Source organism: Cyprinus carpio, chromosome A13, assembly GCF_018340385.1.
Source record: "Cyprinus carpio isolate SPL01 chromosome A13, ASM1834038v1, whole genome shotgun sequence".
Lineage (NCBI taxonomy): Eukaryota > Metazoa > Chordata > Actinopteri > Cypriniformes > Cyprinidae > Cyprinus > Cyprinus carpio.
Genome location: NC_056584.1, coordinates 19,035,459 through 19,053,346, shown reverse-complemented (window position 1 = coordinate 19,053,346; position 17,888 = coordinate 19,035,459). Strand labels below are relative to the sequence as shown.

The following is a 17,888-nucleotide window of genomic DNA, read 5'->3' as shown; positions in this document are numbered from 1 at the left end:
CATGCGTGGTGTAGCTCTAGCGCCTTTGTGTGGAGGAGTGCGGCGCTGCTGTTTAAACACACACACAGGGGAGCCAGGCAGCTAACCATGGTGAATGTAAAGAAACGGAAAGGTCGGGTCGTGATTGACTCTGACTCGGAGGATAGTGCAAGCGATGATAATTTGGATCAGGTAGGAATATCATCCATGTGAATGTGATCCAAAATCCTCGCTGTTTACCGATCTCTGAGACGCTAAGGTGTCAGAACTGTATATGTGTGTTGAAGTCCCATGCTAAGTGATGTGGGAAAGCTAGCTGGTTAGCAGAGGCCTGTATTGTGGCGTCGTGTTGTTTTAGAGACAGCCAGACCTGAATTTTACATATGTCACATGCTTTTTACTGTCGGCTACAGCACGCGGGTAATTCGGCTTTACAAATGTGGCCGCGTGCGTTTGGAACCTTTTCTACTTCTTGACGTCACAGCACCGCGGCTAAACTTCTATTTCGGTTGTAGCTGTAGAAATATGACGAGAGACTAGAGCGGACCGAAGGCTCTAAAACACGTCCCAGAAAGCAGCTTTTTTATTGGGCAGTTAAAGTCAGATGATACTTGAAAGATTATGGGGACATATTCAAGTAAAAAAAATTTACTTTTTTCTAAAGTGTTCAAACCAGATATGTTTTATGATGTGCTATAAACAGCTAATGCCCATTGTTTTGTTTTGTTTTTTTCTCTGAAAGTTACTTTCTTTAACATTTTAAACATTCCATTAGACAAAGAATAAAGTATAAATTGATTTGTGCCATTTCACCCAAAATTAAAATGTTTTAATGTTGGTATGTAGGTATGCTGGTTATCAGGGCTGACAGTTAAACAGTTCATTTAGTCATTAGAAGCATTTACTCTTTTTACAAATACTCGGTTTTGAATTAATGATCAAGCAAGTAATCAATTCTGTAACGTTAATTGAACATTTCAGTTGCTCTGTGACCAGAGTTTTCAATCTGTTAGCCATGGAACACAAAACACAGTCATCCGCGTGTGAGGGACCCCGTCCTAAAATTTAAAGTGCATCTATATAGTTTCTTGTATAAAGACCCAATTTATTCTGTGAAAAAAAAATTATATAAATGTCTAAAATATTATTTGGAAAATATTTGGTTTCTATTAAGTTACATTACTGCATTATTTTCTGCTACCTATAGTACTGAACTGTTTATTTATTTGATTATATTTTATTCACTTTTTTCATTTATTGGGATCTAATTTATTCTAGTTTTAAATCTAATTGTTATTCTATTTTTTAAATGTAGTTATTTATTTGCCTATTTTATATAATGATAATTTGTTTATTTTTTTCTGTATGTATTTAGTGTTAGATTTTACGCAGTTTTTCATTAAAATTTCTCACAGACACCCTATTACTCCCCTACGGTCTCCTGGGGTCCCTGGACCCCATTTTGAAACCCCTGCTCTATGGTGAACAAATTCATTTGAACCATGATACGCCCCCTATAGGCAGCACTCCCTAGTGCACATCTGAACAACCTGTGCACTTCATTTTCATTTCACTGTTGTTGACAAGTTACGGAGCTAGCCAGCTAGCAGCCAAACAGACCACAACACAAACACTAACAGCAGTGTGATAACTGACATCTATACAGAAACGAAAGTGTTTTGGAGTTGCATGCATATGATATGCTGAGAAGAATGCTAACAGATTAAATAAGTACCATTGCCCTCAAACAAAGGTCATAATTGGACTAAAATCCCCATTCTCAGTGGAGTTTGACATCTGTCTGTACATTAGACACTATTTAGCCAATATAGTTGTTGTCGGAGCATTGACAGTGTTGGATTGTAGCTATCCCAAATCCCTCTGTTATGTGTTCTAGTACTTCAGGATAAAATATAAGCGGACACCCTGACAGGCATACTCACAGATCACTATTCAGGTTCATTAAAATATAGGACTGCTTTTGTTATTCATAAAAGGTGTAGAGCATTATTTTTGCCACCACACCTCCCCTACAAGCATTAAACATTAAGCAGCATTTTGTGGAGGAGGATAGATTCCATCATGACAACTTGTTGTTGTTGTTTCTTTTAATGAACAACAATAAGAGGGCATTCCCCAAGTACAAAGAATCTAACTTGGTGCTTGAGAAAAAGTGTAACTAACTCTTCCTCTGCTTTTTGCAGGAACTGCTGTCTCTTGCCAAGAGAAAGCGTGTGGATTCTGATGAACAGGAAGAGCCTGTTAGCAAACCTGCTGCCTCCACAGACTCTGAGACATCAGACAGCGATGATGAGGTATAAAGCTTTTCTATTATTAAATGTTGGTTCTGACTTTTTGGATGTTCTCAGTGCAATTAGACATTTTGGATATTCAATACATTTGCCTGAACTGTCTAAAAATATATGTCAGACAGTTCAGAGTTGGGCAAACACAGTTGTTCGTACTCATCTCAGCTGGCCTGTTTTATCTGATGTAATTTCATCACATAGAGCTGCAACAAACAATTATTTTGATAATTGATTAATTTAATGATTATTAGAATGGATAATCAAATAATCATCTTTTATTTCACTGATTAATCAGTAGGCATTTATTGTTTAATCAGCTTTTGCAATTAGTTAAAATATTTAGTTGTACATTTAATCATTCTTAAAATACCTTATAGGGTAATGATAATCAAAACAGTCCTGAGCTAGATCAAGCTTTGATCTCTGGAAACCAAATTATAAATAAAATGAAATATTTTTGATGTGACTGGATTTTACTAGAGTACTAAACTGCAGAGCTTGTGTAACCTCCACATTGCTGTAATCAGATGTGTTCTTAACTGCTGCTTTCACACTGTGGTCAGTTTTTGTTGTGTTTATTTTGTTATTGAGAGGAAAGCGTGCAGTGTATATTTACATATTTATCCAAATGCCAGGAGGGCTGAATTACTGCCTTGCGCTACAGCGCCACACTGGTCAAACGGGTTTATTATTGTAGGTTCTTACATTAGGTCATATGAGATCAAACAACTACTCGCACTTAACTTGATTGTCATTTTATGTGTCTGTTTTGGTGCGGCTGTGCATTATCACATTCCATGTGAAGACTTTAGTGCTTTTTAAAAATGTGCTTGGGAAATCATAGGCTAGCAGCTCCCTTCTCACACAGACCTGATCCGCTGATACATATTTGAGAAGCCTGCCAGTTTGCATCCTGGATGTGTGTTTCTGGCCACATCTATCATAAATGGCAACACTTCTGTCATCTCTCGATGATATTTCATCTCATTCACTCACATGTGCTCCTGTCGCCATCATCTTAAAATCTATAAATATGCACTGTATTATAAAACCCATTATTAGTAGTATATATTGTTGGTCTTGCACATTTCATAGTCGCTCTGCTTACTGTAGATTAATGCAAAGATTGTGAATAATGTATATTGTATACAATGTGGTCTTGGAAATAAATGATTTCTTAGTTTTATCATTTTAATGGGTCAGGATTAGTTATAATATATGCTTGAATGTGGAATATAATGTTATTAGATAAATACATGCTATAGGCTATTTATTTCAAGCATACTAAACTAACAAGATTATTATGTAATCCCGACAGAATAGAACGGTGAAACCAAGACATCATAAATGGGTTTAAATAAGAAAAGTCTAGAACTGGATCATTATTGCAGTGATCAACATGTTTCTGGCATGTTGTATTTTTGGCAACAATTATTTTAACCCTAACGAATGCAGTGCATTTTTATTTCTCAAACAACCACGTTGGAAGACATACCCCATATTTATAAATGTTTTTGTTACCATTGTCAAAACTAAAGGTGGTCCAAAGTAATTAAAAAATTAGTTAAAAAAAATTATATATATATATATATATATATATATATATATATATATTGTGTGTGTGTGTGTATATGTATATGTATGTATGTATGTATGTATGTATATATATATATAATATATAGTACATATGTCCTGGGAATTTAAATGTTAATATAATATGATGATACAGTCAGGGGAATTATTTGATGAGTACGCATTTCTTTTAATGACGCGACAACTGGTGAATTAAAACCACTCGCTGTGGTCTTGTGTCTGACTGGGGGAGTGAAGTGTATGCTGTTGCTTTTTTGAAATACTTTTATCATAGCTCTGAAAGAAATCCTCAGTGTCCATGTGAAAATGTGCTGCTAGTAAATTAAATGTTTAACAATATGTTCTGTTGATCTGTTAGTGGACTGTTGGAGGCACTAAAACCAAAAAGAAAGGGAAGCCTAGTAAAGGGCCCGAAAAGAAGAACACAGTCAAGAAAAGAAAGGGCAAGGCGGCTTCTTCCGGCAGCTCAAATGGAGACAGTTCAGCAGAGAGTTCGGCTCCAGAGGAGGGTAAGGCAGCGATTGGATTCAGTAATGTTGTACAGCACTGGAACTGGAACAGAAAAGTTGTTTCTCCCTGATTTACGTTTCTAGGTGAGGTGTCGGACTCCGACAGTAACAGCTCATCCTCCAGCTCAGATTCTGACTCGTCATCGGAGGATGAGGTTTTCCGGGATGGTTATGGAGACGATCTAATGGGGGATGAGGAGGACAGGGCCCGTTTGGAACAGATGACGGAAAAAGAACGAGAACAGGAGCTGTTTAACCGTATAGAGAAGAGAGAAGTCCTCAAGAGGAGGTGAGAAGAATTTCAGAGCTTATATCTGAGCAACTAATTTGTCTTACCATTTTAGGCGAAATTAACCTAAATGACATGGTCTTTTAGAAAAGGGTTATCACAAAATAAAAAGAGCGCTAAATTATTGCAATATTCACAATGTTGTATTCTGTGTTATTTTATTTACTATTAAATAGTATTTGTTAATATTTTGAATTAGCTTTTTTTTTTTTTTTTTTTTTTTACTTTGGTTTAAGTAATTATGTGTGTTCTATTGTTTTATGTATTTTTATATAGCTGAAAATGTGTTTTACTAGTTTTATTTTTATTTTACAATAACAACACTGGTTGTATTGTGCAGAAATAATTTCAGTCTAGCTGTGACTGAGGGCAGAATTAAAATAAAAAGTTGTAAATATACTATGCTTATCAATTAATGACCATTGCATTTCTCCCAATAAGGTTTGAAATCAAGCAAAAGCTGAAGACTGCAAAGAAAAAGGAAAAGGAAGAAAAGAAGAAGAAACAGGAGGAGGAGCAGGAGAAGCGAAAGCTGTCTCAGGTCCCCGACACTCAGGTGGTAAGTAAACTGTTTAGCCAACAAGTCCTTCTTAAAATATAAACGCAGATATGGTCTGACACTTGTGTTTTCTCTGTCTGTTCATGCAGGTCATGTCCCACAACAAAGAGAGACGGATCAAGAGAGACGAGAAGCTGGACAAGAAGTCACAGGCCATGGAAGAACTGAAAGCAGAAAGAGAGAAGAGAAAAAACAGAACTGGTAAGTTTTTAATAACTTTCTCGTTGTTCATCAAACAATATTGAATAACAAACTGGAAATGAAAATAAAAATGTATTACTGGATGACACTCACATACAACATGATGTAACTACAATTTGGAATTCTAATGTTTGAAACATTTCTTGGGCATAGTTCCTTCACCATTCTTCAAGAAAAAAAACAGTAAGCAGATTAAAGTGTAGAGTGCAAAAAGTGAATATTCCATAGCCAGTGTTGCCAGTGTCTGATTTGTAACCTTTGACATTTCAGCTGAGCTCCTTGCCAAAAGGCAACCACTGAAGACAAGTGAGGTCTACTCAGATGATGAAGAGGAGGAGGAAGATGACGATGACAGGTCTTCAGTAAAGAGTGACCGCAGCTCAAGGTCATCATCTTTTGATGAAGAGGAGGAGTAAGTATTAGATGACACATTAACCTTCTTAGTATTAAGCAGCAAAGTGGATAGCTAAAATTGTTGCATTATAAGTTTAAAAATTTAAAAAATTAAAAAATATGCTTATAGAGATATACACTACCATTCAAAACTTTAATGTTTTCAAACAGTAATATTGTGAAATGTTATTATAATTTAAAATGCAATTTATTCCTGTGATAGCAAAGATAAATTTACAGCTTGTTGTTATCAATGTTAAATAAATATTTATTTTTGAAAACCATGATGCAATTTCTTTCAGGAAAGAGCAGCATTTATTTGAAAGTCTTATTGAACATTACAAATAGAGTTTGATGCATCAATGCTGAGTGAAGATTTTTATTTCTTTAAAAAGAAAACAGACACCAAACTTTTTGGTAGTTTATGTGTATATATGTAAATGTATTTGTTTTTAATACATATAGATTTTAAGCTTACAGATGCATAAATATTTTTTTGAAAAATATTGTCCCTCTGTAACAAGCATGTTTATCAAGTATGTATCTGTATTTCAGAAAAGAAGAGGCTCCGCCCAAGTCCCAGCCAGTGTCATTACCAGATGAACTGAATCGGATCCGGCTGTCCCGGCACAAGCTGGAGCGATGGTGTCACATGCCATTCTTTGCTAAAACTGTTACTGGTTGTTTTGTTCGAATTGGCATTGGAAACAGTAGCAGCAAGCCCGTTTATCGGGTCAGTGAAAAATTTCTCATCCTTTTCGTGTTATGAACATCTTTCAGCAATTGCAACCTAAAAGCACACATTTTAAGATATAAGGTGCAATATACTGAGTTATAGATGGACAATTTCTGAAATGAAATCCTGCAGGTGGCTGAAATCATTGATGTGGTCGAGACAGCTAAAGTTTATCAGTTGGGGTCCACACGAACGAATAAAGGCCTTCAGCTCCGGTACGTTTGCACAGGAAAACTGATTATATATGCATTTATTTCTTTGCCTTCCACCAATGATGTAATGTGTCATGTTTGCAGACATGGAAATGACACACGAGTCTTCAGACTTGAGTTCGTGTCCAATCAGGAGTTCACTGAAAATGAATTCATGAAATGGAAAGAGGCGGTACGTTTTTTTTTTTTTTTTTTTTTTGTAGTTGAATTTGTTGCATTTTAGGTTAATCGTAAAAACTGCAGTCAACCGGTACCATTATGGGATGTGCATGACCTTTAGTAACCTTGTTGCTGCCACATAGATGATATCAGCAGGAATGCAGTTTCCTACTCTGGATGAGATCAGCAAAAAAGAGCAGTCCATCAAGGAGGCGGTCAACTACAAATTCAATGATAAAGACATTGAGGATGTGCGTCCCACTGATTTCGTTTCCTATTGTCTCTAATACAGGATATTCTGATGGTTGTCAGTTTTATCAATGTATAACAATGTGTTTTTTTTTTTTTTTTTATACAGATTGTCAAAGAAAAAGACAGATTCCGAAAGGCTCCACCGAACTATGCCATGAAGAAAACACAGCTTCTCAAAGAGAAGGTTGTAATTTTTTTTTTAGATGTATCACAAGTAGATATGCCCTTGGTTGGTGTATGATTCTGTTTAGGTGCATAGTTGTGATCCCATGCTAATCTTGCATAACTTGCATCTTGTGTACAGGCCATGGCTGAGGAGAGTGGTGATGGAGAGAAGGCGAAAGTACTGCAAGATCAGTTGAATGAGCTGGAGGAGAGGGCAGAAGCGCTTGACCGACAGAGAACCAAAAATATCTCTGCCATCAGGTCAGAAACACACATACACTAACACTGCTACGACTATTACTCACTACACAACTACTCAATAGTTTGGGGTCAATAGTTTTAAATTACTTCTTTTATGAATACATTTTAACATGTAATTTATTTTTGTGATGCAAAGCTGAATTTTAAGCAGGCAATACTCCAGTCTTTAGTGCCACATGATCCTTCAGAAAGCATTCTAATGTGATCATTTGGTGCTCAAGAAACATTTCTTATCAATGTTGAAATCAATTAATATGAGTATTAACTGTGTTAAAATGTGATTTTTGTTTTCTTTGATGAATAGAAAACAGCATTTATTTGAAATAGGAATCTTTTGTAACATTCTAGTTGTATTTACTGTAACTTTTTATCAATTTGGTTTGGCCTTCCAGAATAAAAGTAATAATTTTTTTTATCTTACTGATCCCAAACCTCTAACTTCTTCATAATAATTTTTTTCTTTCTTTCTTTTTCAGTTATATCAACCAGAGAAATCGGAGTTGGAACATTGTGGAGTCTGAGAAGGCATTGGTGGTAGGTGTTACCTTTGGAGCTGTTACTCTCCTAAAGAACATTCTGGAATCTGAAATGTGTTGGTTGTGTTTCAGGCAGAGGGTCAGAACTCAAAGAACCAGCAGATGGATCCGTTCACCAGACGGCAGTGTAAACCGACTATGGTGTCCAATGTGAGGAGTCTTTCTGTCAGCTCTAGTGTTCTCCTTTGCTTTTAAGTGTAGGGTCATTTAAAAAAAAAAAAACTGAATTTTCTCTCTTTTTTTCTTAGGCTAGAGATCCCTCCGTCCACGCCGCTATTTTGGCTCATCTCAACCAGAAATACGGTTCAGGCTCAGGCCAAGACAGCAGCCAGCTGGCTAATAAACAGGTAACGCACAAACACCCACAGCAACATGAGCCTGTTCTGACCTAGAATTCACTTGATTAATTTGTTTATTATGCAGGGCCAGGCTAGCCAGAAAGACAAAGATGTTACCAAGCAATCCAGTGACCTCTCAGAGGACCTTTTTAAAGTTCATGACTTTGATGTCAAAATCGACCTGCAGGTTCCTAATGCTGGTAAGTTTGTCACAGATCTAATAGCTATATTTGAATTTGCTTGATGTCCAGCAGGAAAGCACAATTAAGCAGTGCAGTGCAATGCATTATGTAATTTTTTTTTTTTAAGAAATTAGTACTTTTGTTCAGCAAGGACACATTGAATTGATCAAAAGTGACAGTAAATATCTATTTCTAATAAAGGCTGTTCTTTTGGACTTTTTCTTCATCAAACAATCTTGACAACAACAACAACAACAAAAAAAAAAGATCAGAGTTTCCACAGAAATATTAAGTTTGTTTGAGCATCAAACCAGCATATTAGAATTATTTCTGAAGGATCATGTGACACTGAAGATTGGAGTAATGATGCTGAAAATTCAGCTTCGCATCACAAGAGTAAATTACGTTAATATTACAAAAGAAAAGTTATTTGAAATAGTAATTATATAGTACACTATAACTATTTTTAAGAGATTTATTTCAAAAACATCAAACCAAAGTTTTGAACAGTTGTGTACATGATTCTGATCCTATGATCTGATGTCTTAAATTGTACAATTTATTTCAATCATCCACAGAAGCAAAGTCTTTGGCAGTGAGTTCAAATGCATTGCCTGTTAAAGATGGGGCACCACGTCGATCTCTCAACCTGGAGGACTACAAGAAGAGACGGGGACTCATCTGACCTACGTTTTTTAAAATCCTCTCCTGCATGATTGGACACCTGTGCCGGGGGTCTACAGCTGTGGCCACCCCTGTGTGTGTGTGTGTGTGTGTGTGTGTGTGTGTGTGTTTGGGAAAGTATGTGAACGTACGTGTGTGTGTGTGTGAGAGAGAGTGTATGATAAAGAGAAAGAATAAGTGCATACCTTTAAGACTGAGCGTGTCTGAGACTGTGTGAGTGTGTGTGTTTCACCTGTTTGTAAGAGGAAATATTGATGAATAATGATAACTTTCAGGTCTTTTCCTGCAAAGGGTCACTTTTTGAGAGATGAAAAGTCCTCTGCGTTATTTACGGCGTGTGTAGACATGAGAACAGAAATGCATTACCTCTGATTCTCCTTTTCGTACCAATGTATTCAGCATATTTTGTCCCTCTCAGAAACGACCCTTTTATATCCAAGCTTGTGAAAGACTCAAAGGACACTATTAAAAAAAAGACAACACAAATCTTGGGCGTTTTTTTTGAAAGTGGTAATTAGTTGTCAATAATGTGATCGGGTCTGCCTCGCACCCTTGTTCCTCCTGAAAGCACTCTGAAGTTTTTTAAACAAGCATTTTCTTTTCTTCCCCCGAAACCATTTGTACTGGGTTGCTAGGACAGTCCTGCTTACCTCTGCTTGCTGGTTTAGAGGATGAGGAGCCGACCAATCAGAGAGGGAGTCTGACAATGACATCACACTCCTTAAATATAAGCGTTTGTTTCTTGTAAGACAATGATCAAATAAATGTCTGCCATGGACAAGAAAACATTGAGAATTGATGTAACAGTTTTTTTATTATTTTTTTAAACTGCTCTTTTTTTCCTTCCATATCCCTCTGTCTCCCTCAGAGCTGATGTAAGTGTTATTGATCATTAATTATTGATCATTAATTATTGAAGTCTTTTAGTCAGTTCTCCTATCGTTGTGGCATGCCTTGTAAATAAGCGATCTTGAGTGAGTGCGGCTGAATAAAGGAGGAACGGTTTCATAATTCATGTGTTTGTGTATTTATTGCTCAGATGGCTCTTTTAGTTTTAATTTTAATTTTGAAAATGATGTCATTAGAAAAGGGATATAATAAAAAAGACTAATTGGATGGAAAGTGATATTGAGAATGCAGTAAAAACCTATAAATAATTGCCAATTCAAATATCCCCAGAGAAAATACTTTGTTTAAAACATTTTGATAAGTGAAAGCAAATCCTGAAATTAATATTTTTGAATTCTATCTTTATATATATATATATATATATATATATATATATATATATATATATATATATATATATATATATATATATATATATATATATTAGAAGTAGTTAAATTATATACTAAAAATTCACCATATATTCAATTTCCATAGTTCCAAACTGTGAGTTTAATGTTTTGTATATCACCATACATTTAATGGGGCAATGAAAAATTCCCCAAGAGCACAGTCTGCAGACAGACCCTTCTTCAAAAATTGCTGAATGGTAAGAAAGAATAGAGGCATTATATTATATTATTTTATGATATTACAATCAGGCACAGCAACGTCATTCAACCTTTTCTAGTCAGGCGCTGTGCAGGGCGGACTGTTGTGGGTCCTCTGTGTAGTTCCTTGTCCACGTCGGTCTGGATCCGAATGAGTAACAGGATAAAAACATTCAACGATAAGCGATCAAGAGACCCGTAAACACAATTTCCCCAGATATTCTCCAAAACATGCCCCTGCAACATTTACTTACCGCTTTCTGAGAGATCGGAGCCCCTTCAGGTAGAAAAATCTGACCTTAACTGCAGTTACTGGTGCAGAAGACGTTAAACTGACCATGTAATGCTTAGCATGTACTGTTATGTTTACAGGATTTACACTGCAAATGAACAAGTGTAATTTAATCGAAAACTAGACGGAAAGTGACAGCTGACAGTTTTGTGTAAATACACCGTGTTAAGTGGATTTGGACGCAAAATGTAAACACATTGTTAAGTAAATGAGTGAATGGAAAGAACTAAAGGAAATGTCAAAAATTACAGATGAATAATTACTGCTTGAATATGCTAATAATAAATTGACAGATTTTGTAATAATTTAAATTTGACAGACAAGTGTTTTCTTGCTAGAGACTAAGCATTGATTTAAATGAGAGGAGGTTAAAATACTGGATGTGAAGTATACTTTAAGGGATGGGTTTTGTTTTCAGCTAATGTTTGCATTGAAGAAGTCAAACATTACTGATCTGACTCTTCACTGTTGGTCTCTCAGGTTCAAATATGATCTGTTTTTCTAATAAAAATGAAAAACTATAACTTACATGCACAAAAATGTGACATCAGTTAAATAGCATGACAGGCTAGCAGGCATGTCATCACTTTAACATCTCTTGCACGCATGTTTTCATTTCCAGAGGATCTCAGGATGTCTTGGTTTGTTGATCTTGCTGGGAAGGCAGAGAACTTCCTCAATAAAGTGGACCAGGGTGCAGCCAGCGCTTTGACAAAAAACACTCAGAAGTCCTCCCTCTCCTACGACAGCCCTGACACCACAGATTCGATCCAGTACAGCTCTGCAGCTTACAGCTCCACTCAACAGCACAGGGACTCCATCTCCTCCTCATCCCATGGATCTTCGGCTTTCATCTCCACAGCTGCTGGGAACATAAAGAAATCCAATGCCACGGTTTTGGCCGGTACAGCTAATGTCTCCAGCACCATGCCTTTGGGTTCTAGCAGCAAGGTATCATCAAACTTTGTGCGACCCAAAAAGCCAGAAGTAAACGATGATTTGCTCTTTGACTTCTTGAATAGTTCGGACCCACCACAGAGCGAAAGAAAGGAAGTCAGAAGAGAAACGGTGTCTAAAGTTTTGGGTCCAACAGGCGGGTCAGCTCAGACCCAAATGCCCCCTATTTCTGTGCCCGGCGACCTGCAGATGGGCCCCTCTGTTACTGCAACCCCACCCTCCTCTCAGGGCCTGTCCAGAAATTCCAGCCTCGGCTCTCTCTCGAACAGTTCACACAGCATTAAAACCGAGGATGGCTCCACTCGAGACCAAAGCCAAGGTACAAAACCTACATCATACATCACTTGGTTAATTGAATTGATCTGAGAGCAAGAAATTGTAATATTTTTGTCATCGCAGGTTAATAACATTTGCTGTTACTCCCAAAAACTGATAAATATGTATATTAATTTGTCTTGCAAGTACAATTAAAGTTTTTTATAGAGTTGTTGTGTATACAAAATTGCTTGGTCTCTTTTATTTTATTAAATGTTTGTGTTTGTTCATTGAGTCTGTATTTGCCATGAAATAGCCTGTGAAGATGAAATGTCAGTAAACTTAAATCTTATTAAACATATTATTATTTTGTCTAAATAAAATGTATACTATAAAAGCATTTTCTATTTAGCTTGATGTAAAGTACCAAAATAACAAAAAAAAAACTAAAACTAAATTACTAATTAAAATATAAAATAAAATAAAAAATAGAAGCAAATTGAAAACAAATAATAAAAACTGTCTAATTCAAAATATAATCAAAATCTATAATAGTATATCAATTATACTACAACGGCATGCATACAATTTGTACTGTTTTGTCAAATATATGTTTAAAGTAAAAACAAAAATCAAATACTTAAATGCTATAAATGAATTAAGGCATCGCAGTTATAATGTACGGTATCAAAAATGAATATTCATTTTAAGATCTGTTAAAGTTTGTATTTAACAGTGCTATTAAATAATTAGTGTTTAAACACCTTTACTCCTGTTTTGATAACATGTACTTCATCCTCTTTGAACTTTCATATTTTATATGTTCTGTCCAGCTGATTTTCAGGAGAATTTGAATCCAGGGCTGGATGTCCCCACAGAGGTCCAGCCAGAACTGGAGATCTCACCTCAAGAGCTTCAGCAGCAGGGCCAAGAGCAAGTGATCTCAAACCTTTGTCTCGAGAACCAGCTTTTACGCAATGAAGTCTCTTCTCTCAACCAGGAAATGGCCTCTCTAATCCAGAGAGCCAAAAACATGCAGGAAGGTGAGCCAGTGAGCCTGTTTGCTGAACTGTATGCTATAAATCTGTTTTTAGTATAATTTCCATCCATAATTTAAATATTTTTTTTTTTTGTCTTTAGATTTAGTTTCCAGTTTTCATTTGAATTTTTTTTTTATGTTTTTTTTTTTTATTTTTTTTTATTAATTAAAAAAAAATGTTTAAAATATTTCTGTTTAAATGTATTTATTTTTTATTTTAGGTTTAACTTTAGTACTTAAACCTAAACAATTTATTTCGGTTAGTTGCCAAAAGAATAAATCTTTTTTTTTTTTTTTCGTATTTAGTAATTTCTTTTTTAATAAATATTTATTTTATTTCAGATTTTTATTTCAATTAACAAAAATATTTTTCAATGGTTTTAGGACAAAAGCTTAGGAAGCCATTAAATGATAATTTCCTCTACTTTAATAGAGGTAAACCTTGCCAGGGCTCGTGCTGAAAAGTGGAACTCGGACCAGTCTCGTGTTGATCGCACAGTTCGAGAGCTGAGGGCACAGGTTGATGACCTCACAGAAGCCCTGTCTGCAAAAGATGGTCAGCTGGCGGTCCTTAAAGTACGACTGGACGAGGCAGATCAGTTACTGAAGGCCCGAAACTCAGCCCTGGAGGAAGCTCAGAATGAAAGGATCAGGTGAGTTTCTTTGACAATTCACAGAAGCAGAAGAATACTTCTTGTTTAGTTTGAGATGAGTTGATCTATATTTTCTCTTATCTGAATGAATCAACCTCTTTTGCTGTTTTTTATATTTTAGGATTCTTCAGGATCACACTGAGGGAAGCAGTCTTCAGTCTCAGACTTTACAGACACTACACGACAGAATAAGAGACGCAGAAGCAGCAGTGAAGAGAGAACAGGAGAGCTACAGACAGATACAGGCGAGTTAACAGGTGTCATTGAAACAAACAGAACCTGGATTTATGTTGTAAACTCTGTCTAGAGATAAAAAAATGGATCTGGTGGATCTTAATTCCATGTTATTTTCTCACAGAGTGAGTTTGCAGCACGACTGGCAAAGGTGGAGAGCGAGCGTCAACAGTTGGCGGAGTCATTAACAAACGCAGAGCGTCGGGTGACAGAAGAGAAACAGAGAGCTGAGGAACTACTTCAACAGGTCAAGAGCGCCCGATCCACAGCAGAGTACACCAAACAGGAGCTGCAGGACTACAAAAACAAAGCCTCACGTATCTTACAGGTCTCATTCTCTCTCTCTGTTTTCATGCCACTTTTTATCTCTGTTTGATAAGTATATGAAGGATCATGGTCGTTGTTCCTCCAGTCTAAGGAGAAGCTGATCAGCAGTCTGAAGGAGGGCTCAGGTCTGGAGGTGCTGGAGGGGGCTGGGGCTGGGGTTGAACTCGAAGAGCTCCGTCATGAGAAAGAGCTGCAAAGAGAAGAGATTCAAAAGCTACAAGCCCAAATACAGAGCTTACGAACAGAGATACAGGTACACACGCAAAATTCCAATAATATACAATCTCAATGTAGAGTTAAAGGCTGGATGATATGGTATATATATAGTGTGTATGTGTATTCATATTTTAAAGTTTAGTGTTTTTTACCATAAGTGGTAAAACTGGTAATTCTACAGCACTAAATAAAAAAAGCTCAAAACTTGATTTAATTATTTTCCTTTATTTTTTTAAACATATTTTATTTTATTTTTTTACTTAAAAAAAAAAGAATAAATAGTTTTAAAATAAAAAATATTTACAACGTTGCTTAATTTTAATTTCCAGCAAAATCATTGGAAATATTTAATAAATGTTTGATATGTTATTAAAATTCTAGATGGTAAACTAGAAAACATGCATTGATTATTTTATAGTAAATAAACACAACTAAACATCAGGTCTAGTCATTTTCAATTATATGCACCACTATAATAATACAAGAAACAAATAGCATTATTTACTCACATTATGCTAAAAATTTTTATTATGAAAGACATCAATTATGTGTTTTATTTTTCTTAATTAAAATATTAATCAAATCAATATTTACAGCAAAATCATTGGAAATACATGAATATTTGATATATATATATTAGCCAGCTGTAACACAGATACAAACACACTCTGCTTATTTGATTTTCTTCATGTTTCATCTAGGATCTAGAAACCCAGGCGCTCACAGAGACAGAAAACTGGAGAGAACAGTTAGCAGAAGTACAGGAACAACATGCCCAGCAAATCAGAGCCAAACAGGAAATAGAGGCAGAACTGGAGAGATCCAAACAGGTACATAATTGAGTGAACCTGAGATGGCACATCCAGGGTTTTTAGAGGGTTGTTGCATTGTTTTATTTTAAAAAGAAGAATATTCTAAATAATGAGTGAATGTTGATTCATTTTAATGCAGGAACTGCAGTACATTGAGGAAGAGCATCATCGCATTAAAACCACCCTTCAGGGTCGCGTCAAAGACAGAGAAGATGAGATCCAAAAGCTTAGAAACCAGGTACCCATGTAGGAATAGCAATTAAGGTTATATAATAAAATGTTTTTAAAAGAAACATCTGTGCACCTGCTCCAAGTTTTCAGAATGTTTATGGTGAATTTTACAATTCTTCTGCTAGCTGACCAATAAGGCTCTGAGCAACAGCGGTCAGGCGGAGCTGGAGGGCCGTTTGCACCAGCTGACAGAGACACTGATTCAGAAGCAGACCATGTTAGAGGCCCTGGGCACAGAGAAGAACTCCCTGGTCTTTCAGCTGGAGAGGCTGGAACAGCAGCTAAAGAGCCTGCAGGGTGGTCAGAACAGCAGCTCACACATCAACATGGCTGCCATGGAGGGAGCAGGTCAGTGCACTGCATGATGGGAAATTCCAGAAGGACTTTTTTTTTCATCAAACCAGGGTTATAATCATTAACTGAACTGCAATTAAAACTAAAATGATAAAACAGCAAAATTAGTAAAACTGTGTCAAATGATAATGAAAACCGAAAACATCAAAATAAAAGCCAATTCAAATAAGTAATAAAAACTAAATTTTTCATATTAATAAAAAATATTATAGGGTAAATGAACACTGAATCAAACCACTCAACTCAAGCTTTTTGTGTGTGGAATAATTAAACTTTTTTTATATACTTTGAAGCCCAACATGATTGTGTGTGTCTGTTTTTGTGTGTATAGGTGCTAGGCAGAGGAACACACCAATCCTGTTTAATGATGCAGACGGACCGGGTACAGGAGTGTATGGGAAGGTTCGTGAAGCAGCCAGCACCATCGACCGCTTCAGGTAGTTGAGTCCCTGGTGTGTGTGCTAAATGTATTTTACAGTGTCCCAGTTGTATTAAACTGTGTGTGGTTTTTTTATGTTTTTCTCCAGTATACGTCTAGGAATCTTTCTAAGACGTTACCCCATGGCCAGGGTTTTTGTTATTATTTACATGGTGAGTACACAGTACATTAAGTAATATTTGAACGTTAAAATGAAGAATTAAAAGTTTTAAGAAAAGGCTGGATTAGTTTGTTTTTATTCATGCGTCATAATCTCTGTTTCTCTATCCAGGCACTACTACACCTTTGGGTGATGATTGTCCTTTTGACATACACACCAGAGATGCATCACAATCATCCTGATGGGAGATAAAGGACTTTCTGCCTGTAATAACATATAATAACCTGTTAGGGTTAATAAAGGTTAAGCTTAGGGAAATTTCAAGCTGCTGTTAAGTGGCTCAGTATGCATTCATCTTCAATTTGCACAGATATGCTGTTGGGCGGTTCTCTCTCTCTTTCTGTTATTCTGCTTCTCTCACATTTCCCCTTAATCCACCTCATTTCATTTCCTGGCCCATACATGATTGAATCAGTAAAATTTGCCATGAGTGTAAAAAGCAGTATAAAGTTAAATATTTAAGGTGTAATTTAAAGTTGTGGTTTTATTCAATTAAGAATCTCTTTTATTCATCTCTGTTTCACGCAAATGTAATCATGACTATTTTTGTTACAGGAAATAACAGATTGAATTCCTCACACTGTAAAGCAGATTTATCTTAATAAATATTAACACAGACACAATCTTAATTGTGTGTTTTTGTGACTGTTTTTGTGACTTTCTTATCTCTAGAAGTACCGAGGTTTGAGAACGAGGATGAGGGGTGATTGTTAGGAATGTGTAGAAGTTGTTTTATATTTTTTATTTATTTATTATTTTTTAAATAACACATATTTTAATATATAATAAATTATACATACATACATAATTATATACTGCACAGAAGTTTTGGCTTTGGTAAGATTTTTAAATGTTTTTGAAAGTCTCTTATGCTCACCAAGGCTGATATATGTGTGTGTGTGTAATATATATATATATATATATATATATATATATATATACAGTAATATTGTAGAATATTATTACAATTTAACATGACTGAATTTAACATTTACATTACATTTTTTTAAATGTAATTTATTCCTGTGATGGCAAAGCTGTATTTACAGCAGCCATTACCCCA

General features: G+C 35.7%; 2 protein-coding genes across 3 annotated transcripts; both read left to right on the top strand.

Annotated features, from left to right (window-relative positions):
* Positions 1–12: 12 nt before the first annotated feature.
* LOC109099340 (RNA polymerase-associated protein RTF1 homolog) lies at positions 13–10,368 on the top strand. Of its 2 annotated transcripts, XM_042769210.1 has the most exons (19): positions 13–171; positions 2,184–2,294; positions 4,240–4,390; positions 4,475–4,679; positions 5,121–5,238; positions 5,328–5,439; positions 5,593–5,622; positions 5,710–5,851; positions 6,388–6,565; positions 6,701–6,783; positions 6,865–6,952; positions 7,083–7,190; positions 7,298–7,375; positions 7,496–7,617; positions 8,094–8,151; positions 8,226–8,303; positions 8,402–8,500; positions 8,577–8,691; positions 9,252–10,368. In XM_042769210.1, exons 1-19 carry the CDS (start codon positions 88–90, stop codon positions 9,356–9,358), a joined length of 2,067 nt encoding a protein of 688 aa, XP_042625144.1. In that variant the 5' UTR covers positions 13–87; the 3' UTR covers positions 9,359–10,368. The 2 variants fall into 2 exon arrangements, with proteins under 2 accessions (XP_042625144.1, XP_042625145.1); XM_042769211.1 differs by lacking the exon at positions 5,593–5,622.
* Positions 10,369–10,942: 574 nt separating this feature from the next.
* On the top strand, positions 10,943–17,448 carry LOC109099338 (golgin subfamily A member 5-like). Its single transcript, XM_042769209.1, has 13 exons — positions 10,943–11,139; positions 11,771–12,424; positions 13,194–13,403; positions 13,833–14,052; positions 14,174–14,297; positions 14,411–14,614; positions 14,699–14,866; positions 15,531–15,659; positions 15,781–15,879; positions 15,998–16,220; positions 16,558–16,663; positions 16,754–16,817; positions 16,937–17,448. The coding sequence occupies exons 2-13, from the start codon at positions 11,782–11,784 to the stop codon at positions 17,015–17,017; spliced, it is 2,271 nt and encodes a 756-aa protein (XP_042625143.1). The 5' UTR covers positions 10,943–11,139; positions 11,771–11,781; the 3' UTR covers positions 17,018–17,448.
* The last annotated feature ends 440 nt before the right edge of the window (positions 17,449–17,888 follow it).